Source organism: Setaria italica, chromosome IX (genome assembly GCF_000263155.2).
Source record: "Setaria italica strain Yugu1 chromosome IX, Setaria_italica_v2.0, whole genome shotgun sequence".
Classification (NCBI taxonomy): Eukaryota; Viridiplantae; Streptophyta; class Magnoliopsida; order Poales; family Poaceae; genus Setaria; species Setaria italica.
Window position 1 is genome coordinate 17,074,446 of NC_028458.1, and position 24,388 is coordinate 17,098,833.

Genomic DNA, 24,388 nt, shown 5'->3' on the forward strand with positions numbered 1-24,388 from the left:
TGGGTTTAGGATGATGCCCACACCCATGGTCGTGGGCGAGGAATGGCGCCCGTATCCTTGCCCATCGGGTTCCATGCCCGCAGGCACGCAGTCATTCTATGCCCGTTGCCATCTTTAGTAACCAGTGGGAGTGGTGGGTAATTACTTACCAACTCCATGTTTAGGTTCATATTCGAGATTGTTGGAGTTGCAAAAGAGGTGCTCCAAAGAAATGAATTAGAGCTTCAAAAACTCCATGGAATTGGGCTGCTCCACAAATTGGTGAAGTTATGGTGTTTGGCTAGCTCCACTCAACTCCAGACTGGAGTTTAGAGTTGGAGCCATACCAAACAATGGCTAAATGGGGAGGGGAGGCGCAGCTATACTAATTCACATATCAAGCACTGAACATGCATCTAATTTATTCTTAGTCTAAAGGTATTTATTAATAAGAAAAAGGAAACGACGGGGGCCATGGCCCCTGCCAGCCGCCCTACAGGCTCCGTCCCTGCTTGATAGATTACCGTGGTTCGGCACAGAGGCTATCATGTACTACGCAACACTGCTGAGCCATAAAGGAATAATATATTGCCAGCATTATATCACTCCAAACTTTGAGATGAGTGCACATATATATTTGGGGTTGCCTTTGAGTCTTCGTAGTTTAAGAAGAGTTGAGGTCCAACCGCTTATTGATTGTGTGGCTGCAAAACTACCATCATGGAAAGGAAAATTCTTGGATAAAGCTTGAAGGTTGACGCTTGTGAAAGCGGTTCTCACTTTCATACCAATCTACTCCCTTACGGGGTTTTCACTAAAAAAATGGACATTAAAGAAGATTGATCAAATTAGAAGAACTTTCTTATGAAGGGGCTCAGAACAAGCTAGTGGAGATCATTGTCTTGTTAGATGGGATAAGTGATGCTGCCAAAGGATCTGGGTTGCCTTGAATCCTGGACCTACACATATTTGAGCGACCACTTAACCAGTTAAGGTGGCTCTGGTATGACTGGATGGAACCAGACAGACTCTGGGTGGGCACGACATCACCATGTGATGCTGTTGACACAGTTATTCAGGGTCAACACGATGGTCACATTGGGCAATGGAAACAAAGCAAAGTTTTGGTAGAGTTCATGATTAAATGGAAGGGCACCAATTGACATTGCTTCAAATCTCTACAAAATGGTGTGGAGAAAAAATAAAACAGTTAGAGAGGTTTTCACTTATCATAATTGGACGAGGGGACTGTGAAGAATGAATAATGTTGAAGAGATGGCAGAATTTGTCACACTATGGAGTATATGGTGCAAGACTTTCAACTAACGGACCAGGACGATCAAAATGTTTGGAGATGGATAGGATACGGCTGTTACAACTCAAAGTCGGCATACCTAGCATAGCTACAAGATAACTTCGGTTCTTTTGATGGTGATTCAATCTTGCAAGCTCATGCTGAAGGGAAGATAAAGTTCTTTGGTTGGCTACTAGTCCAAAGCAAGTTGTTAACAGCAGATAAGCTAATGGCAAGGAATCGGCCATGTAATATACAATGCGCCTTGTGTGATCAAGAGATGGAAACTGCAAATGCATTTGTGCTTGACTTGCTGCTATTCAAGGGAGGTTTGGCATATGGTGATCAACTGGATAGGGCAACGCTTGGTAGCACAGCCTTCACATATGATTAGCGTGGAAGGTTGGTGGATTAGCACGCTTGCGCCTTTCAGGAGGAAGGAGAGGCGATCAATGGTAGCAATCATCATGTACTACACGGCGTGGAATATATGGAAAGAGAGGAACCGACGAGTTTTCGGAGGGAAGAGCATGACGACTATTGGAGTGTTTGCATTGATTCGAGGAGATATAGCTTTGCGTCGTCGAGCGTGTGGTACCCCATCTGTGGGTTAGAGATCTTTTAAGTTAATTATGTTATTGTTACATGAGTTTGGCCGTTTATGCAATATCGAAATACCTGTAACCTGGACCTTCTAATTTCTTCTTAACTAAATGAATTAGCAACCCTCCTGCTTCTATTAAAAAAAAGTTTGAGAGGAGCGAATGAATTCAAAATTAGTACTCCCTCCATCCCAAATTATAAGTCATTCCAAGAATCTTGGAGAGTCAAAGCATCTCAAGTTTTACCAAAATTATAGAGAAAATTATAAAGATTTATGACATCAAATAGGTATACTATGAAAATATAATTGATGAAGAATCTAATGATACTTAGATAACATCATAAATGTTATTATATTATCATATAAATTTGGTCAAACTTGATATACTTTGACTCTCCAAGATTCTTGGAATGACTTATAATTTGGGATGGATGAGTAGTAGCTAAGAACGTACAACAGGTCAAAGTGTCCTTACACCAAGAAACTTAGGTGCTTGTACGGAGCATGGATGATGCGCCTTTCCAATTTGAATTTTTTTTATGTTGGTGGGTCTAGTGATATTTATGTTTTGCTTAATATGTATATCCTGTATTTGTATTTGTAATTACTTGAACAACGTAATCAAAGGATTTGCCTTTTTAACTCCGGGTGAATGTGTAGCTCTAGAACAGCATAAGTGCATAGAAGATAAGTGACCGACGAAGAATAATTATTGTTTTCGAAAAAACGAATTACTTGACTGTAAAAGGAGAAAATGACCTAGAACTAGAACTAGAAATCTAAAGAAACTAACCATTGTATAATACAAAGTGTGACAAAGCAATGTTGCCCACGCTAATCCAGAATAATTGTGCTCACGTCATGATTAGATGTTGCATTGCGAACTTATAGTTATAGACCATTGACAATCATGGAACTGGCGTAACCACGGCTGATCATTCTGAGGACAATGAGCAGGAGACATATTACAATATACAAGGCATTGGTTCTTGCATAATATAAAATAAAAACTAAAAAACAGGAATAAGAGAATGCAATAATCAGTTCTTGATCCCTAGAGGGTTAGCACAAGAACGAGATTACGATTCATTGTCTTTGATCCCCAAAGGGTTACATCGGATTGGTTCTTGCCAATCAAGTCAAGCTACAAAAAATCGACACAACAAGACTACAAGAATCGGTTCTGTCCTAATGCTACTGATATGCTGTATTCTGCACACTAGATGAAACTGATGAAACCACGGCGATCCTTCCGAGGACAAAGAGCAGAGGACAGGGGCGCGTCCTCCCCGTCGAACCACCGGTGGCTGAGCGCCTCCGCCGCGGTGAGCCTCTTCTCCGGCGCGAAGCTCAGCAGGCCACGCAGGACCTCGCGCCCGGCCTCCGACAGCTCTGGCAGGTCCCCGAACGCCAGGTCCGTGAACTCCATCGCGTCCTCCAGGTCGTGCGCCCTGTGGAGGACGTCATCCTCCGTCTTCGCGTCCTCGAACAGGGGCTCGCCGGTGAGCAACTCGCTCATCACGCACCCCAGCGCCCACATGTCCACGGCGGCGCCGTAGGTCCGGGCCCCCCTCAGCAGCTCCGGCGCGCGGTACCACAGCGCGGCCACGGTTTCCTCCGGGTACGGCTCACCCGCGCGCCTCGCCGGCGCCGCCATTCCGAGGTCGCAGATCTTCAGCGTGCCGCCGGGGCCAACGAGGATGTTGTCCGGCTTGATGTCGCGGTGGACCGTGCCCTCGCCGTGCAGCTTCTCGGCGCCGCGCAGGAGCTGGCGCATCATCGCGCGGGTCTCGGCCTCGGAGAAGGGCCGCGTGAGGCGGCTCTCGAGGCTCGGGCCCACGAACTCCATCACGATGAACACGTGCCCGGTGACCTCATCGGCGGCGACCTCCTTCATCTGCACGATCGAGGGGTGGCCCCTGCACGCCTCGAGGCAGCCGGCCTCGCGGAACACCGCGCGGAGGTCGGTCGCGCCAGCGCCGTCGTCGTCGGGGCGGATCCACTTGATGGCCACCGTCTCGCCCGTGCGCTGGTCCCGCGCCTTCACCACGACGCCGTAGGTGCCCTCCCCGAGCACCTCGAGCTTCTCGTAGTTGTAGATGCTCCCGAACTGGTACCGCGGCCGCTTCTTGCCGGCCGCCGCGGGACAGCTGGAGCAGGTTCCCGTGGGCGCCGGGCGCTTGCGGCGGGTCGCCGCCGCCATGAGCGGCACACCAACCCGAGCGCCGCGCTGAGAGAACCGAGAGTGTGGGGGGCAGGGTTCTTGCAAGAGGGAAGGGGCGCGGCGTCGGGGGAGTCTCGAGAACTAAATACACAGCAGATCGAACTGGAGTCGGAGTCGGAGTCCGATCACTCGATCAATACCAGCAGGCAGCAGCGCCGTCCCGCGTCTTCTTGGATCCAACCAGGAAAAAAGAAGACACGGAACATGAGGAAGAAATCGAATAATCTTTCAGGCGGAGGGAAGGAGGGAGCCCCGGCCGGGGATTTCTGTTGCCGCGTCCGCTGCCGCTGGTTCGCTTCCTTGGCCATCACGGTTTCGCGCCATGGCCGACTCGGCAAGACAGGGGAGGCCGGGCGCGGCGCGGCCTATGGCCTGGTATGAGAGTATTGGTGTTGGTTATTCAGAACTTCTAAAATTCCTATCATATTTGAATGTTTAGATATTAATTAGGAGTAATATATATAGATTAATTACAAAATCAATTACACCTAATTTGCTCCATGATTTGACAATGTGATGCTACAGTAAATATGTGCTAATGATAGGATTAATTAGGCTTAATAGATTCGTCTCGCGAATTAGTCTCCGTCTGTGTAATTAGTTTTATAATTAATTCATATTTAGTCCTCCTAATTAACCTCTGAATATTCGATGTGACATGAATTTTAATTCGGACTAAAGATCCAAACACCCCTAGAGCTACAAACTACGAGCTGACATGTGAGCCCCCCGGGCACTTGTTGTTGTTGACTTCTAGAGCTACTGTTTGGAGTTTGGACCACCGTGTTTTTGCCGGAAACTGAACAGTTATTATTACTACCTATAAAAAAAAGGGCACCGTTCACCGGAGGCCCATGTTCAGTTGATTATCATAACAAAAACATTTAACCAAAATGCCTTTTATCACTACCTATAATCATCCGCCACTCTCATTATGAAAGAAATTGCTATATGCTTCTCCATTACCAGTTTCTACACTTGCTAAAAATGTAAAGGCAATACATCTATTTAAGATATCAAAGTTGCAATTCAAATAATGTTTGGATGAGAAATGTCATCAAGAATAGAAAAGGGTAAAGTGAAAAAAAAACGAGAAAATGATGTAGCCCAACCTGAGTTTTGCTCAGGTCTATCAAGAGCACATTAAAATAAAAAAATAAGTTTGAAGTTTACATATAAGTTAGATGAACAATACAATCTCCGCTGTGCAAGTTGGCTCTATCCGGGTTTTCCAAATATTGAGCTATATTGCACCAGGGAGTTACATCCAAAAGCCTAATTTGCTAGAAAAATGCGAATTTGAAATAGGATCTAGAATTCAAAGTTGGGACCTCGAGCCTTGATTTGTACTGAGGTGCATGCACAAACTAATTGCAAAAAAAGAAAAATCTAAGCTGATGAAAGTTCATTTATACTCACTTCAACAACCCTGAATTTAAGCTGATCAAAAATCATCTAAAGGAAGCCATGATTCTGTCTGAGGTGCATGCAGACTGTGTTTATCCTCACTCGAGAAAAAAAAAGTGGACACTTTTCCTTGTTATTATATCGGGCTTCCTTTAGCTGGCTTCCAATTTGGGCCAAAGCTCTCATCAAAAAACAAATTTTGGGCCAAAGTATTTTGGGTCGGGCCTTCGGATCCTTTGCAATCAGGAGGCACACGTCGGTGACTTGGTACCGTCGAGCCCACATGTGACAAGTCAGATGACAAATTCACCTTGCTAGCTGCTTTGCCCATCGCGGTTTCTCGCCATGGCCTTTCCGCAGAAGCAGAACGTGCCACCCCACTCCCCACGCGGTCAGTTCGCCCGATGTGGCACCGTCGCCAAAGTTCACGTTCGTCAGCCATCACATCCATTCCATATGTCACGTACGGGGGGTTGGAAACTACATTTCTGCTGGAACACTCCCTACAGGCTACAGGGTGATCTCCACGGCGCCCACGCTCGCTGGCTGCATCGCGACCTCCCGCTTCTTCTCCCCGCTGCTGGCTACGCCGCCGCCGCTGCCGACGTCGACGACGCGGGAGATCTCGGCGTTGTACACGTAGAGCCGGCACACGACGAAGAAGACGAGGAGGTTGGCGCAGTTTAGCACGGCGAAGAAGGCGTAGTACTTGTCCAGACGCGAGGCGTTGAGGTTGTTGAGGATCCACCCTGCCCGGCCGCCCCGCCGCGTGACGTGCGATACCGTCGAGAGCAGCGCGCTGCTGAGGAAGTTCCCCACGCCGAGGCTGGTCATGGCGTACGAGGTGCCCAGGCTCTTCATCCCCTCGGGCGCCTGGTCATAGAAGAACTCGATCTTGGCCACCTCCAGGAACGCGTCGGCCACGCCCATCAGCGCGAACTGCGGGAGCAGCACGAAGATGGTGAGCGGGATCGTCGTGTCCTTGCTGGTGAAGATGCCGTGCTCGTGCGCCACCGCCAGGCGGTGCCGCTCCGTCACGGACGCGATGCCCATGATGGCGATGTGGATGACGAGCCCGACGCCCATGCGCTGGAGCAGCGAGATGCCGCGCGGGTTCCCCGTCGCCCGCCGCGCCAAGGGCATGAACACACGGTCGTAGAGCACCACGGACACCAGCATGGAGATGGTCACGAACCCCTGGAGGCTCGCCGGCGGGATCTCGAAGTGCGGGCCGATGTGCCGCTCCAGCGTCGTGCCCTGCTTCACGAACAGGGTGTTGATCTGCGCCATCATCGCGCTGGGCACGAACGTGATGGCCAGCACGGGGAGCATCTTGAGCATCTGCTTCGTCTCCTCCACCTGCGTCACCGTGCTCAGCGACCACCGCGACGCCGCCGCCGGCGCGCCGGCCGTCTTCACCGCCGCCTTGCTCAGCACCGCCAGGTTGGGCGTGTGCGGGAGCCGGGCGGCGTTCTTCTTGGCGTAGTGCTCCTCATCGAGCTCGTGCAGGTCGCGCGGGTCCACGGGCGCGGCCACGGCCCACTTCCTGGCCGCCGCCACGATGACCCTGGCCATCTTGGCGAAGGGGCTATCGGAGGTGGGCTTGTGGCGGTAGAAGGGCGTGCCGGCGGTGAAGATGACAATGGAGACGGCGAGGCCCAGCGTGGGGAGCGCGTAGCCCACGGTCCAGCCGACGTTGTCCTGGATGTAGACGAGGACGGTGTTGGCGAAGAGCGTGCCGAAGAAGATGCTGAACATCCACCAGTTGAAGAAGGAGAGCTTGTGGCGGCGCTCCCGCGGGTGGTTGTCGTCGAACTGGTCGGCGCCGATGGTGGAGATGTTGGGCTTGGTGCCACCCGTGCCCACGGCGAGGATGTACAGGCCCAGGAAGAAGACGCCCAGCTGCGCGCTCGTCGCCTGGTGCGTGCAGTTTGGGTCCGCTGTGCCGTCGCCGCACTTGGGCGGCCGCAGCGCCGGCAGCGACACCGCCAGCGTCAGCAGGATCATGCCCTGCGCAATGGGCACACGGGTCAGCACACATGAAAAGCACTGTCGTCATGGGCTCCAATTCCGTTCGTCACAAGATTCACGGCCCATGTGGAAATCGTCGTCGTGGGCTTTGTGCCGTAGTCGGTCCATTTACATATTTTCCCGGGAAAAAAAAAACTCAAATGAGATTTAAACACGTTCCATCCACCACACTTAACATCACGATCCCTTGGTTAGTCATTAGACTCCTCCAGAGTTACGACAAGCACACCTTTTTCTCATTATAATCACGAGAAGCACGCTGACAACAACAGCTACCACAACACAAGAAAGCACCATCCAAGAAAGAAGCCAAGAGAAAGCAACAGAGGAAACGGGAAAATCTGCAGGGTTCCAGACAAAATAAACACGGCGGAGGCGGACGGGGCGGGACGGCCGGCGACTTACGATGAGGTAGATGACGGAGGCGCCCATGAAGGTGCGGTAGCGGCCGAGGTGCGCGTCGGCGACGTAGGCTCCGATGACCGGCGTCATCCAGATGGTTCCGACCCAGTTGGTGACGTTGTTCGCCGACGGCACCACGCCCTGGTGCAGCTTCGTCGTCAGGTACAGCACCAGGTTCGACGAGATGCCGTAGAACGCCATCCGCTCGAACACCTCGTACACTGCGCGCGTGAGCAATGCGAAAAGAAGGAGAAATTCAGGGTCCGTCTCAACAAATGCATTGATCGGGTCTTTGATAAATTGTTAGCGAATTGTTAGCTTAGCATTTCCGATAGGCCTTTCGGATTCGAAAGCGATGGCCTGCAAATCATACCGCAAACTGCTCTTTCTTCCCGTAGCTTGGAACCCCAGCTAGCCTCGCCGACCTCGGAATCGGATGACTTCTCTTCATGAGCTTAGCGATTCTTACCAAACCATAGCCATCACACGAAACCGCAAGGGCATGTATACGGGAATCTCTGAACAAGTCCTTGTTTGAGAAGGATGAAATTCGACGACAAAAATCTCTGAGCAAGTTGGTGGCCTCCCAGTTGGAGAGACGATGTCGTGTTGGTCTCAAATATCAACCTACAACCCTTTTTGCCCAGATATAAAAATCAAGCTATGACAGAGGGCACAGGATGTGTATGGCTGAAATAATTGGAGATGGACAAACAGAATAGAACGTGCCTTGGTTGTCATGGGGAGCACGACGCCAAGTCCAAGTCTGATGGAGAAGCTAGGCATGCCTCGTTCCAAACAGATCAATCAGCAGCGGCCAGCGGGTCCACTAACCCTCGCTTGGTACAAGGCTAACTCCAAACGCTTGCGGACAGGACAAGCATCTCTCCCAATTCCCCAGCAGTTACACTGCGCTTTTCCTCAGCAGGGTGCTCCAAAGAAAGAGGCATTATTTTGTGCTCACGTGTCGACAAAAATTATTGGGGACAGGCTGCTAAAATACTCTTTGAGAATCTCTTGGCTCAGTCCTCGATCAGCGAGAACTGAGCAACGTTCTTATTCACTTGTGTTGAAGGGGAAAACGCTGAAAAAAAAATCCTTGTATTGAAACGGTAGGGCTTGCACCGTGGACTTGTGTTGAGCTCCTTCAATCTCCAGCGACCTACTGCCTCGTACATGCTCCGCCATGCATCTTGATCTACCTACTATAAATTCAGTGGGCCTGAACTATCTGAAATTTCCTAGTATACAATATACTGTACATCGTCCTCGCTGACTACGCTGAGCCATACTGCCGATGTACTCTGGCTCAGCACGGAGAAACTTTCATGCTCTGCTGAAAAATGGTGGATGGGCAAACTCCCATGCTCTCGTGTGTCCGCATGGCGTGTCCGCATGGAGAAATTTCATTATTTGGGTCCTAATTCGCAAGTATTTTAGAATTTGACACCCCGACTAACATGTCAATGACTCAGAGTGACCTTCCAGTTACAAGACATGCAAATTGGGATCCAAGTATCGAATTCTCTCATCCGTGAAGTAAAGAGACGGCTGCGGCGGTGGCCGGAGAGCAATTGGTCCAGCAGGGAATGCGGCGAGAGCGAGCTAGATGCAAGCACTGCTCCGATGGCAGCTAGGGCCTAGGGGGGAGGAATCCGGGCTGCTCTGGCGAGAACGGTTTCCCCCGTAGCAGCATGGTTGGCTCAGCGCGCTGCTACAGCCTGCCTACCATCGATCCTGCGTCCGGACCATAACTTTGTGTGATGTGCATGTGACCACCAGAGCAAAACTCCAATCTTGCACAGTTGTGCTAGTAGGACTTAACATTAGCCTGTTTAGCCAAGCTTGATTTTAGAGGAAAAAACAGTCTGTTTACTCCACTATAACTTTTAGTTCCTTTATTTCGTTTTGCGAAGCTACGTTTACCGGCGTAACCCGACGATACAAATTTCACACATCAAATTGACATGTGCGAACCCGAGTACAAGCAAGCGTGTCAGAAAGTTTCGAACAACTGTAACTCTACAGGAGGTCAAAAAACCATGGCATGAAGATTGAGGATGGCTGCTGGACCGTACCTACGACGAAGCCGCAGGCTTTCCACCCTCCGCGCTTGGCCCGGAGCACCGGGTTGCCGTGGAGGTCCACCGTGCCGTCCTGCGTGTACTCGTCGCCGGAGGCCGGCGCCGCCTCCAGCCTCTCCGCCATGGCTGGAGCTGGCCGAGAGCTCCCCGAGCGAGAGGGATGGGTATGACAGGCACTACGGTTCTAGCTCCGCGGGCCGCTACCTGTGTGTGTGAGCTCTGGCAGCCGCTCATCCATTTATAGGCCCGGTGCTCCAGCGGTCAACAAATGGTGAGGCCTGAGTGGACTAGACTTGCTGCGAGGCGAGTCGTTTGGACCCGTCTCTGGGCGCCACACAGAACCAGACACAAAAAGGTTTGGAAGCCAGCAAATAGTTTGGGTAAATAATAAACTTGTGGTGCACGGATCTCGTAATAGAATCGTCGAAATCTAAGTAAAAAAAAGAGTTAGGAAGTCAATACTCCAAGTGTATGAAATTCAACCATTTTTCACGCGATGGAAATTTTTTGAAGAAACAATGACAGGCAAGATGCCTGTCCGAATGATTTTATTGAAACGCAGAGCTGATGGGCAATGTTAGAAATTAACACATCAGGAAACATCGAGAAATAGTGTCGGTAACACACTAACATTAACATGGGAGTTGCAACATTATGTTCCCCCATTCGTCTACAACATCGAACAACATGCGTAGTTACCGAACTGCAGCAGCCGTTTACACAGCCACTAAGGGCGTGATTGGTTTAAGGAGCGGACTAGGACGGTGAGAAGATTCAGATTCAGGGTGGTCAGTATAGAAGCATACATGCAGGTTTGATTGGTTTTCAAATGAGCTAAACTAGGATGAAGAGAGTTGTTAATTGGTTGGCTGTGCGATGGGCTGCTTTGTGTGGCTGCAAGTGGAGTCCATGATCTTGCCCATATCAGTTCAACCTGACTCGCGAGGGAAGGCCAAATCTTACCTAGCATGCGGTGCAGGATGGAGGAGGGAATCTTAACGTCACTTTTATTTTTCTAAGTATGAGCCTAATAATATAAATGTAATCACTAGCATGTAACTCTATAAACTTCTTTTCGTCTTATATGATATGGCAGTGCTCCTGTCAATTTAAAGTGTTTAAAAAAAGAATATGAACGAGACAATACAACAGAAGCATGCGGGTGGAGCAACCAATCAAGGTCAACATACACGGCACAGAGCAGGATGGTGTGTCAGATCACGGTATTCAAGCTATCAATCACCCTCTAAAAAGTGACGGAAATCTTGGCCATCGATTCATGGAGGGGGAAAAAAATAAACTCTAGCTTAGGGACCGTGCTCCGTGCGTGCTTGAAAAGAGGTCGCCCGAGAGAACTACTCCATGCGAGCAAAGGTTGTCAGGACACTGTCATCCTTTGCTCCAGTGGCGGTACCGATCGAGCAAAGAAGCCACACTAGCTAGGACCAGGCCACGTCTCGTTCGTCTTGCGTGGCAGCGGGTGTGCGACCTGATCTCCCGGCCGGTCGGCCTCACGGTCACGGGGGTCCTCCGTCCTCCCCCTCGGCGTCACGGGCCGGCAGAGTTCGTTGCGCGACGGCGCCCGAGCGAGCGCGTCGGCGCATGCGCGCCGCCCGAGCCTCCCGGGCCACGCGCGCTGCGCTGCGCTGCGCAGGCGGCAGGCGCAGGCGCGCGCTCGTGTGCACGTCGACCTCGACCGGGGCGCGCGGCGGGTTGAGGCGGCGCGCGCTCGTTGGCCCGCCCTGCAAAGTAAAAGGCGCGTGCTCCCGTGGGAAGCCAACGGCGACGGCGAGGGGGAGTGTCGTGTGGATGGCTCGATGCTGTCGCGAAAGGGGCATGGCAGCGCTGTCGCAGAGTCTTCTCAAGGGAAAAACGGGGCCGAGCGAGGTTCGGCAAGGGAACTCGACAAATCAACGCCGTCTCGGCGCGTCGACTGAGAATCCTTTTTGGCGATTTTTTTCGTGTCGCTTTATCCGGTAGCAGTAGGAGGAGCTAGCAGCAGGACCTTCTACTTCAAAAGTCCAAATCTACCGTACAAAGTCCACCGATATAGGCTCATGAGTTAGCTGTATTTCCAAGCAAGCCCTCCGATTGGTGGCTGAGCTAGCCGAAGACTTGTCAATGCCCGAGCCTGACCAAGAGATCAGAGCCTCAGAGGACGTCCAAGCCCCTTCGAGAAACAATTTCCTAGTGCTTTGCGGCGACCGTCCTCGCTCGTCCGGCAAAAGATCGCCATTTAGGTCACTAAAAGTGGTGGAACTTCGCAACCAACGAGAATCTCATTAAGGAATAAGGACCGCTGGGCTACAGTTTTTTTCCTTGAAACAATAAGTACAAATGGAACACCTCATATACACGGATAAACAGTGATGTAGCTCGCTCCAAAACTCAGTAGCAACTCCAGTAATAGTCCTCAAATCAAAACCCCTAAAAGTCAAATGGGATTTTCTCTATTTTTTAAGGATCATAAAAATATCTCCAGTCCAGCAATAGCATCAATAGATAGAGGGCTACTAGAGACCCTCCAGGAATGGAGGGTGGAGGGGGGAATATGGAGGCCTCCTCAAAATAGGGAGCCAAGTAGAGGGCCTGCTGAAGTGCGTTTTTTTTTACTTGACCCTTTAAACTTGGAGTAGAAGGCTATTTAGAGAATCTGCTGGAATTACGAACAAAGCTATAACCCCTATTTTTATCAAACCAAAAGATATGGACTAATGTATGTTGCATAAGGTTAGGAGGACCATGACCCCTATTGATCTTTGAGAAGCTCCGCCAGTGCCTATAAATACACATATGTAATCTTATACAAGCACATCCAAGAGAATGAGCTGGTAGATCTTAAGATTGATGAAATCATTGAAGGAAGTTTCACGGCCGATGAGCACGTCAGTTACCACTAAAAAAATCTTCTAAATCAAATCCAAAAAGATACGAGTGTCCGTTCCAATTCGAGAACTCAAACTCCGTCGGGTATCTCCACAATAAACAACTCAGTTGGCGGCGTTTAAGCACCTTGATCTGGGCATGTTCATGTCAACGTCACAACTCACGACCCCTAGCTTTGTAAAACCGGATTTGCTGCACACCTACACTTGCGAACCGTCGTATCGACGAATCTATGGCCACGACTTTGCTTTGCCAAAGCTTCAGCGGTACCTGTCTGTGACAGGTGGACTAGCAGGATGCGAAAAAAAGTCCGTCCTGCACATGTGGTGTGCCATCAAAATCGGCTCCGTTCCGGTCCCTTTGGCCTTCGGTGATCTGGACTTGGCAGCAAGCACTTTTTACACGAGCAGCAAAGTAGTACTGTCAAAGCAGGCAACAGCACTGACTGTCCTTCTCGTTCAAACGTTGCCTTCTAGATCGAATCGGCTCGCCCGCGCCCGATCGACGACCCCAACTCCCCGAGGTCGCCTCACGAACCCAGCTCGCGCCAGGACCACGCTCGAATCCACGAACGTCTCGCTCGCCCGCTCGCGTGACATGCACCGGCTGGATGATCCCATTCCTCGCCGGATCAGATTCACGCCCGGTTGCGCGCAGCGGGTCCCCACGCACGCCGGCACGCCGCACGCGCAAGCCAGCCTCGCCGACGACGACGCCGCAGCCGCACGAGCCGATGAACTGATGGTCGGATATCTTTCAGCTTCAATCAGCCGGTCAATCAACTACTCGTATTCAACTGTGCCTTACGCCTGCCCATGCTTTGCAAGTTGCAGGTTGCAAGTTGCAATACATTGAGTAACGCGGATGTGCTCGCCGGGACGACGACAACTTGTCGACGCACGAGCTTGACCGGGAGATTCCCCGCGCCCTCGGCCGGGGGAGATGCAGACGACGAAGAATCTGACCCCAACCCGCAATTAAAAAGAAACCATAGGATATTCAAGCTCCTTCTGCCAAGACTTCCCCGGTGCTTCGTGCCGCTGTCACGGGCGGGCGACGGCATGTTGGACATATGCTAGCAGTTGGATATGATATGAGGATATCCGTGCATGCGTCCAAAGCTTCCAGGACAAGGGAGAGGCAATACTGATAGTTTCCGACATTTAAATACAGTGGTTGAATTGACATGGGAGCTAGCTAGGATGCATGCCAATTGCCAAAGTACGTAGTGGGAATGACGACTCCAGTATAACCTCTGCTAGTATTCTGTTTGATCTCGGCACATCAAAGCACCTGTCTGCTGCCGGCGCAGTCCAGAGCTGCCGCTAAAAAGCACTCGTGGCTTTTCAACGTAAAACCATGCAAGTTGGAGTAGCAGTTGCGACTTGTACCTTGCGTTGTCGCGGCTGGTTTGATGCATTGACCTGCTCCCCCCGCTCGCCAATAATCCTCGTCTTCGCAGTATACATCTCCTGCGTCTCGAGTCTAGGAGTAGTAGCCATTAGAGATCTAGTGTGGAAATGTAAGCAACGTGGTCCCATTAGACCAATGACAACATAATCATTGGGACTAACATGTGTATCAAGAATGAGCACTTTGTAAGATTTCATAGGTTCCAAAGATGCAACATAAATAAAGCCATTGAAGACGGGATAGCGAGAGGAATGAACTAGACTTATCCCATGAATAATTATTTTTGGGTGGATCAAATGGCTTGGATTTCTGTAGAATCATGTATAATACTTCACAAGCTTTCCATAGAGTTCAAAATCATCAAAATCGAATTCCGGTGTAGAAAGTTATGTCCAAAATAGATTACAAGAATGTCCAAGTACCCACCGGAATATCCAACGGTATAATTTTTAGAAGCGTCGGAGCTTTGGGTTTGAACAAGTACTCAGGAAGGGGACCCCCGGAATATTCGATGGGGTGCCGGAGTATGTGATGATAGCGTCGGACTAAGCATATTTTCTTTCAAATCGTCCAGAGAGGTTTTGAAAGACGACATACCAGTACCGGAAGGTCCGATGGACCATCGGATGAATGCATCGAAGCCTTTTGGTGTGAGGGGAGCCAACGGCTAGTTGGAAAGAGGTGTGCACTGGAACATCCGACGCTGCCAGAATTATGACCATCGGATATTCCGGTGCAGTGCCAGACATTCCGGCAATACCAGAAATATGACCACCGGATATTCCGATACAGTGCCGGATATTCTAGCGCCTACAGATTTTACTAGCCGTTGGAGTAATGGCTCTCTGAGGTCCATAGGCTATTTATACCCCCTCCACTCACCCATTTGGAGTTGCTGGAGTATCCACACATCCATTGGAGATCAAGACTTATTAAGAACACATCCATGTCACCAAAGTGCTAAAGTCATCATCAAAAGGCAATTAGCACAAGCTTAGAGATTAGTGCTAGGATAGGCCCAGAGAGAGTGAGTACTGAGTAAAGATCTTGCTACCTTGTGATTGGTTCAAGGAGTGAACCACCATTGTAATCTTGGTGTGCTGGCGTCCTGGAGCTTTGGTGGCTTGCCGGCAAATCTTCGACCCTCCATCTTGATGCGGAGCGACGACGATGACCATGTACAGGGGACGAGGAAACCCCTTCCTTTGTGGAGAAACTACGTAGTGGAGACGGCGTCAAGGTGATCGGAAGAGAGGGAGTGGTGAGCCTTGCCTTAGTGGCAAGCTTCTCATCCGGCTTGGCGAGAGCCTTTGTGGGGAGTCCAATACCTTGACCGAGAGAGACTTGGTGATAGGGAGCATATCCTTGGTGGAGCTCCAACATGGACTAGGGGTGGCATTTGCCTACCAATACCACGGGATAAAATCGACGTGCCGAGTTTGCATCCTTCCTAACCCAATCCTTTACGTTTTCACATTTCATACATGCAACTTGAGTGCCTTTACTTTCTAGAGTAGTATCTTATTAGGATTGGCTCTAGGTTGCAAAACTCTTTGTGGGTGGGAAGTTTCACTAGATCATCTTTAGTTGCACATCTAGATAGCATGATCTAGTTTATATTTTGATGCAAGTAGTAGAAGCTATAGGCTAATGATTTTAAATTTGCCTAATTCACCCTTATCCCTTTTAAGCGACGAGTACCAATTCCTTACGAGGAAACAAATTGGTACGAAATTAGCGGACTTTGGAGGCTGGAGTACTACTAATTCACCCTTATCCCTTTTAAGCGACGAGTACCAATTCCTTACAAGGAAACAAATTGGTACGAAATTAGCGGACTTTGGAGGCTGGAGTACTACTAATCTACGGCGGCTAGTACCTCACAGAGTGCACCGGTTCAGAATGAAATGAACACTTCAATTTGATGGTTGATTATTATCAAATAAAGGTGGATCACGCTCACGTATGCCACGCGTGGGTATGCTCCTTGGCCCGTTTCGTTTTGTCTTGGCTAGCAGTTAGTCTCTGGCGCAGCCCAAACTTCCTCTAAAATATTTGCGCGCTTTTTCAACTGTTGCGGCTGATTTAATGTACTAATTCAATATTTGCGCGCTTTTTCAACTGTTGCGGCTGATTTAATGTACTAATTCATCAACCCGTGCTTCTGCACGGCTAATGTTTTTAAAAATTATCATAATTTAAAATTATTTAGAAATTAGAATCCTAACTAATAATCAAAATTATTTACCTACTACTATCTCATTTTCAATACTTCAACATATAGATGTGTACTTATCTTTGTCCAGTTATGATTAATTTTTAATTAATAATTACTCTATGCACTTTTTCATACATATTCACACCTTTTTTCATTTTGTATCGCACCTTCATACATTGTGCTTAGCATAAAAATCAATATTTTTCATCACTTCCTCATGTATATGTATAAATGGTCTACGTGGTGACACTCATCATGTGCATGTACCTTAACTTAGTATTTCTATATTAATAATAATATAAATAGGTAATTTAGAATCATATATTAGTTTACTTTTGGACATTTATTTATGGCACATGAAGATAATTAGATTAAGATTTAAGCGTTTACTTTATGTTATTTTCAATAACGTCATATGTGAGTAACTTAGATACAAATTTAGAATGACATTTTAAGTTATGTTTTATAATCATACGCATGAGTAAATTGGATAAAGATTATGGGGTTACTTTAGATTATTTTTTATAATTGTAGAGTTCAGTTTTTAATATAGGTTTAGGGTTTATTTTAGAATATTTTTATAATGATAGTGGTGCGTAACTTTTTAGAAAATATAATAGACCAGTGACTATGATTATTAGAGTTTGCAAGATTGATGTTTGATGTTTCTGATTTTTGTGAGAATTTTTAGGATTTGTTTTTTTTCTAGTGTGTCTCGTGGGAACTAATACGGAGTCTCCAATGGAAAAAATAAGGCTACATAGCTATAAAACTATTACCTTGAGCTACCTCTCATTTATTAAAATATTCAAACACAATACTTATATAGATATATACTTATTATCTTCATCCAATTGATACTTATATAGATATATACTTATTATCTTCATCCAATTGATCGATTTTAGTTAGTAATTACTCTATAATATTTTCATCCACATTTATAATATTTAACTTTTCACTTTGCATCGCAGGTATACACTTGAATTTGTTTAATAGACCCCTAAGTTTGAGCTATAATTTTAATATAGAAATTTATATTCTCATCACTTCATCTATATCTTTATAAATGGCGACAAACATCATGCGCCAATAGTGTAAGAAGTAGATGATTTAGAATCATATATTGGTGTATATTTTGAATTAAGGTGATTTAGATTAAAATTTAGGGTTATCTCATGTTATTTTAATAATGGCATATGTGGGTAATAATAGATGCAAATTTAAGAGGTTAATTTAAGTTATTTTTTAAGTATTAGTTGTAGGCAATTTAGTTGCAAATTTAGGGGGTTGTTTTAAATTATTTTTATAATGGCATGAGTGGGTAATTTTGATGAAGATTAAGGGGTTACTTTAGTTTATTTTATATAATGGCAGATGCGTGTAATTTAGATATAAATTTAGGGGATTATTCTAGGCTATTTTTATAATGGCATGGTGGGTATTTTTTTTGAAAACATAATAGATCCAATGGCTATAATAATTTGAGTCTATCGATTGAGGCCAAATGTTTTGCTTTTTTTTTAATTTCTAGAATTTATAGAGTGTCCATCTAGAATCTTGTGTGGCTTCATCTGGAAGCTTCAAAAGAAGTCCTCCAATTACTAATAGTAAGATTAATCGTTGTCTCCAAATAAACCTTGTCCACATCACGTCGATCTCGAGCCATAGCTAGGAAGCGCCAAGCGAGAAATGTTATCGATCCATATCTTAAGCTCACATGCCATTATTGGCCAAACGAGGTGTGTACGATCGACGGCGTCATCATCGTATCTGGGGCAAATATATATTGTCGTCATTGCCAAAACCAAAAACAGTAGTACAACGTTATGTCATATTCCGATTGATTGCGTTCAACCAACAGTTTAAAACCTTGATCACCACTGCCTCGATCAGCACATCTATTTTTCATGTTCCGATTGATCCATGCATCAAGTAAATTTGCTACATTAGTTTGTGCATACATTTCTTGTGGTCAAAGTTTAGTAGGTGTACAACGTTACGTCAGCAGTACTGGTAGTACTAGTACCAGTACACGAGAAGTGAGAACGGGGAAGTAGAAATAGGGATAACAAGCTCACTATAAATTAGTCAAAGATATATTACTTCACACAGATTGAATTAACTTGATGAGTGACAGTGACCTTTTGGATGAACCCATGGACTCCCCAACCACGATAGCTACACATAATCGTATCTGTTATGTGTATCTTTATTACAAGGTTTTGTGCCAGAGTGATATAGATCAATAACTAGGAGTGGAATCAAGCTAGCAATGCAATCATAGCTTGTATATAATTAAGCAGACAGATCGCTAAAGCAACAGAAGGAATTTCATAACCATGCATCATATTAAGTATGTAGTTGGGCTTATCACTATATATACATATATATTCAGGAGCAATCAGTACCCTTTTTCAATTGGTGGTCTGATTGGGGTTTCCTAGCTGGATACATGCATGGATTTGGATGATCCCGAGGGCATCCATTGTTTGTGTGCTCAGTTGTTGCTTGCATACACCCGCTCTGAATAATCCTTCTCCAAGATGAAACGAACATGTGCCTCCAAACCTAGGAGTATTTTCAATCCCTGACTCTTCCAAGATGCATGCGTGCGTCTTACTACTAGCTTGCGTGTATGAGGTTGAATTTTAGTTACCATTCACTTTTACTAGCAGATCGCGGAGCAACAAGTCACTGGCGACTGCGGCAGTGTATAGTACCATTAGGGAAAGGATTGGACGACAAGGACACCTTGTCCCTACCGATGACCAACACTTACGACTTCGCCTCCCGGGGTAACTTTGCCTCCAGCTATTCTGCTGATCCTTCTTCCCGTTTCTAGATGGATGCATGATCTATCGATATGACGTGTCATCCTACCACGGGCTTTAGCCCGACCGGAAAGTCCACCGTGTGGAAGCAATGCAGAGCGTTGATGATGCCATTCTTCATGGCTCCCAAAGCCTTGGGCTATCTACTACCGGCAACTTGTTGGGAAGCCGACAGGCGCTACTAGGTTAGGTTATATTATTACTATATTTACCCAGAGCGTATGTACCTCAGTACCTGTAGGCCGTAGTCCCGTAGACCATCATGCTCATGCATGCTTCTGCACGCGCTGGATCAGATATGCAATAATGCATGCACGCGCGCACGGGCCATGCGCCCCGCCCATGCATGCAGCAAGCAGCATGCCCGTGCACGTCAACGGATCAGGCAGGCGAGACACTAGTTTGACTTGACTAGTCGACTTTGACTACGTAGTGGGAGTAATGAATAGTGCCCCATAGGTATTGGCTGCCACTCTCGGAGGTTCACCCTTTTGTACGGTACTGCCAAGTGAACTTAGCCCTTGTTCTCTTACCTCCAAACTCCCAACTTTAGCACTATGCAAAAAGAAGATTCCCCATCACATCAAACTTGCGGTACATGTATGGAGTACTAAATGTAGATGAAATTAAAAACTAATTGCACAGTTTTGTTGTACTTTGCGAGACGAATCTTTTGAGCCTAATTAGTCGATGTTTGGACAATAATTCACAAATACAAACGAAACGCTACAGTGTTGCTACAGTAATTTGGCACCTCCCAAATTCCCCAAGTAAACAAGGGCTTAGGTCCTCTTGGAGGCTTCTGCTTCTCCATCAGCTTCGTTAGGAGCTGTGAAAAACGGCTTCACGGCCCGAGCCATCAGAAGCCCCGGAAAACCTGCTGCTGAGACATGCATTCCAATGGAGCCGGAGTCTAAAATACCGGCTCCCCACGGCTCCTTTCCATCCCCACACGCAATGGTACACAACTGCCCTGCAATCCTGTACCTTCTCCATTGGACGGTGTAGACATTGCGCAGCGGGGTCACCATGGATGCCATCTCGCCGGAGGAGGTGCGCCACACGCATCGCCGATGAGCGGATCCCCGTCGACATCCGCGCGCAGCGGCGCAGGAGCATGCCTTTAGACTCGCCGGCGGCTAGAAACGGGTGCGAGCTGCGAGCGCCTGAACGGCAGGGGAGCGGTGAGGCTAGAGCGGGGTGCTGCGGCGAGCGGCAAGGAGCATGCCGCCGAGGCGCCGCTGAAGGCCTCACGAGATCTAAGTGGATAAGGAGAAAGAACAAGCAGGAATGAGCAGCGTTGACCATACATGGAGGATAAGATCGAGTAAAAGAATATGTTGAAAAGAAAAAAAAAGAAAAGGGTGCGATAACAATTAAAAAATATCTATAATTCTATTCATTAATATTCCTTTTCATGCTATATAAAATCACATTATATATTGAATTATAATGAGGGAGAGAGAAATGAAGGGAAAAAATTGGGAAGGAAAGAGAAAAGAAAGAAGGAAAATAAATAGGAAGAAAAGAAAAGAAAAGGAAGGGTATTATTGGTATTTCGTCTTATCTATCATTTTAAACTACATGAAAGAGCTGTTTTGCCAAACGTTTTTTCAACTAGATAAGTTAGAGAAAAAAAACCACTCCACCAGAGAAGCCGCCGGAGAACCGTTTTAGCTACGTCAACAACCTAACCAAACAAGCTAGGCGCCGCAAGTCAAACGCGAGAGTGACGCTGACGTGCGTCTGCGTCCCCCGTCGCTGGTCCTCAGAATAGAACCCACGTTTCGCGCGCATGGGAATAATGGACCGAATTGGAGGGGAGAAACCAATATTCACGGCCGGGCCCACACCACCACCGGTCGGTCCACGATGCCACACCGCAAGTCCGCAACATGCAACGCGCGCATCGAGCAACTTGTTTGAAAAAAAAGAAAACAAGCAGCAGGTGCGTGCCTAGCCCTCGATGTCACGATTAGTAGGCGCTCTCATTATCCCAACAGCTGCTGGGGTGAGTATATATGCTCCTGTTTAAGAGAAAAATAGAATAGCGCAAGAGGGCCTAGCAAGACGATGCAATGACAAATTCGCACGCGAAAGCTACTGCGTTGTATATACGCAACGCCATCAGAGTTCAGACTTCACAGTCCAGCACTCCAGCCCGGGTCGCATGCTTTGCTCGTCGCGGATGGCGGTTGCCTTGTGTGGCCATTGGGCAAACCATTGGCAGCGCGCATGCGAGAAGCCCCGTCGTCCGTCGTCTTCGTTCCGAGATTCTCTTATCCAAGGAGATGCTCATCGTGATTTTCTCGATGAACAATGATGACTAGTTGAGTGCGCACACGGCCTCAAAGTTTTCCAAATGGGCCAGGCCCACTGGGCGGCCCGAGGCCCGGCACGAAAAAACCCGGCACGAACACGGGCCCGGCACGAGGGGAATAGTGCTCGGGCCGGCCCAGCACGACGATAGTGCCGGACCTGGGCCGCATTCCCGGCACGCTGGGCCAGCACGGCCCGGCACGATTTTTGGGCCGGCATCCCGCGCCCCTCGCCTCCCAACCGTTGATCTCCCTCGTCCCGTCGCCTCCCGACCGTTGGATCGAGCCGTTGGGGAGGGGGTATATAAGCCCCGACGCGCCGGTCGCCCGCTCGCCCCGCAAACCCTAGCTCATTTCCCCTCCGCCCGCCGCTCTCTCGCTCTGGTCTCTCAGATCTGGATCTAGCCCTCCTCGTCCTCTCCGCTCTCGCTCTCCTCTGGCTCTCCGCCTCCCGCACGCCTCGCCGGCTCGCCGGTCGCCGCCTCTGGCTCTCCTCCTCTCCGCCTCCGCTCTCTTGTCTCCTCCCTCGCCAGCGACCGCTGGCCCCCCTCGCCTCCCGACCGTTGTGGTGTTGTCTGTTGGTGTTCTACTGATTCGTTCTTGTTTCATCTTCTTCCTCCCCCAACCCCCTCCTCCTCTCGCCGGCGTCGGCCGCCTACCGGCGCCGCTAGCCCCCCTCGCCTCCCGACCGTTGTCTGTTGGTGTTCTTCTACTGATTCGTTGGTGTTCTTCTTCCCCCAACCCCCACCTCCTCTCGCTCCTCCCTGGCTCCGGTGTTCAGATCCGTTGTTAGTTCACCTAGCCGTGCGCTCTGGTGATCCGGATTCGTTGGTAAGCCGTTGCGTTGTTGTCTTCTTCCCCCACCTCTCGCTCTCGCCCACTCCTCTATCCACTGTCCTGTTGCCTTCTCTCGCTCCTCCCTGGCTCTGTGCTCCAGATCCGTTGTCCGTTGACCATCGCCGCGCGCTCTGGTGCTCCGGATTCGTTGGTAAGCCACTAAGCCGTTGCGTTGTTGTCTGCTGGTGTTCTTCTACTAATTTGTTGGTGTTCCTCTCGACCTCTCCTGACTCGTTCTTGTTCCTTGTGTTCGAGGTTGATCCGTTGAGGGACCAGAGCGTTGGCGATGGACGGCGGCGACGATTTCCAGGAGCACACCATCAACGACGAGCTTCGGATGATGGGCCAGCGAGGTGATGATGAGAGTGACATGGAGGCAGAGCGGGACGAGCTCTTCGGTCGTAGCGCTGTCGATCCAATCGACATAGCTGCGACTGAAGCACCACCTGCTGGTCAAGAAGCACCTGATGCTGATCCAGATGCTGATATCTGGTCTGGTAATGCTAAGGAAGATTACCTTAGTGTGGTTGCTCATTATGTTAATGCTGATTGGCAATTAGAGAAGAGGTTAATTGGTTTAAGGCTTATTGATGAATCTCACTCTGGCCAGAACATTTCTGACCGTGTGACTAGTGTGCTAGAGGAGTATGGTTTGATTTCAAAGGTGTTTTCTGTTACTTTGGATAATGCCTCTGCTAATACTACTGCTATGGAGAAACTTAGTCCTAAATTAGCCGCTTATGTTGGAACATTGTTCTTACATCAGCGTTGTGCTTGTCATATCATCAATCTCATGGTTAAATCTGCCATTAGTCTGATTGAGCCATATCTAGATGCATTTAGATCTGCAATATCTTTCATCAATGCTTCTAACCAGCGCATTGCTGCATTTAAGAGATTTTGTCTAGCTGTGAATGTTCGTCCTAGAAAGTTTGGTTTGGACATGGAGGTAAGGTGGAACTCCACTTATCTCATGCTCAAGCATTTGCTCCCTTACAGACAGACATTTAATGTTTTCATTGAGACTAACTATCCTAGAGGTGAAAGAGATCCTTTACTGTTGACAGAGGATCATTGGACTGTTGCACAGAGTATGTTATCCTTCTTTGAGCTCTTTTATAATTGTACTGTTGCACTATCTGGTGTTTATTATCCTACCTCTCCACTTATGTTGCATCAGCTCATTTTGATTGCTAAGCATCTTAGACATTATGAAAATGATGAATTGCTTAGGCATGTTGTTGTTCCTATGAAAGATTACTATCTTAAGTACTGGAGAGACATTCCTATGCTTTATTCTGTTGCATTCATATTGGACCCTAGAGCTAAATTGAAAGGTTTTCAAAATGTGCTCAGGTTGTTATCTAGTCTTACTGGTACTGATTATTCTGCTTACTTCACTGATGTTAGAGCTGAACTGTCTACTGCATTTAAACTGTATGATGACAAGTTTGGTGCAGTAAAATTGCAAACTCCTCCACCTCCATCCACTTCTGGTAAGAAAACTAGTGCTTGGGATGACATTTTTTCCACTGGTTCAGATTGTGGTGTATCTGCCTTTGGAATTAATGATCTCCCTGGTACTTCTTTCTCCACCCCTCCTCCCTCTTTGCCTCTTGCTTTGTCTAGAAGGTCATCTGCAAGTGCTTTGCTGCAAGCAGCAAGCACTTCTGCAACTGCCAGTGGTATGGCTATGGGCAATGAACTCTACAGTGACACTGTCACCCATTTTGGTGATAACTTCAGCATCTTATCTTGGTGGCATGAGCATAAAAGAACTTATCCTGTTCTGTCCATCTTAGCTAGAGATGTTCTTTCTGTTCCTGTTTCCACAGTTTCATCTGAATCTGTTTTCAG

General features: G+C 48.1%; 2 protein-coding genes across 3 annotated transcripts; both read right to left on the reverse strand.

The window, feature by feature from the left end:
• Positions 1–3,096: 3,096 nt before the first annotated feature.
• LOC101765555 (putative cyclin-dependent kinase F-2) lies at positions 3,097–4,252 on the reverse strand. Its single transcript, XM_004986452.2, has one exon. The coding sequence runs from the start codon at positions 4,078–4,080 to the stop codon at positions 3,097–3,099; it is 984 nt and encodes a 327-aa protein (XP_004986509.1). The 5' UTR covers positions 4,081–4,252.
• A 1,364-nt stretch (positions 4,253–5,616) lies between these two features.
• Positions 5,617–10,221, reverse strand: LOC101777278 (protein NRT1/ PTR FAMILY 5.2). 2 transcript variants are annotated; one of them, XM_004982852.2, is made up of 3 exons: positions 10,020–10,221; positions 7,945–8,162; positions 5,617–7,518 (listed from the first exon to the last, which is right to left on the reverse strand). In XM_004982852.2, exons 1-3 carry the CDS (start codon positions 10,147–10,149, stop codon positions 6,019–6,021), a joined length of 1,848 nt encoding a protein of 615 aa, XP_004982909.1. In that variant the 5' UTR covers positions 10,150–10,221; the 3' UTR covers positions 5,617–6,018. The 2 variants fall into 2 exon arrangements, with proteins under 2 accessions (XP_004982909.1, XP_004982912.1); XM_004982855.3 differs by lacking the exon at positions 7,945–8,162 and having other exon boundaries at positions 10,020–10,137.
• Between the last annotated feature and the right edge of the window lie 14,167 nt (positions 10,222–24,388).

What these genes read in the sequence shown, in the direction of transcription:
- LOC101765555 (XM_004986452.2), bottom strand. Translation starts at nt 4,080, where the DNA reads ATGGCGGCGGCGACCCGCCGCAAGCGCCCGGCGCCCACGGGAACCTGC.
- LOC101777278 (XM_004982852.2), bottom strand. Translation starts at nt 10,149, where the DNA reads ATGGCGGAGAGGCTGGAGGCGGCGCCGGCCTCCGGCGACGAGTACACG. An exon ending in AGCCTGCGGCTTCGTCGTAG is followed by an intron (nt 8,163 to 10,019) that starts GTACGGTCCAGC and finishes TCACGCGCGCAG; the next exon opens with TGTACGAGGTGTTCGAGCGG. An exon ending in CCTCCGTCATCTACCTCATC is followed by an intron (nt 7,519 to 7,944) that starts GTAAGTCGCCGG and finishes CCCATTGCGCAG; the next exon opens with GGCATGATCCTGCTGACGCT.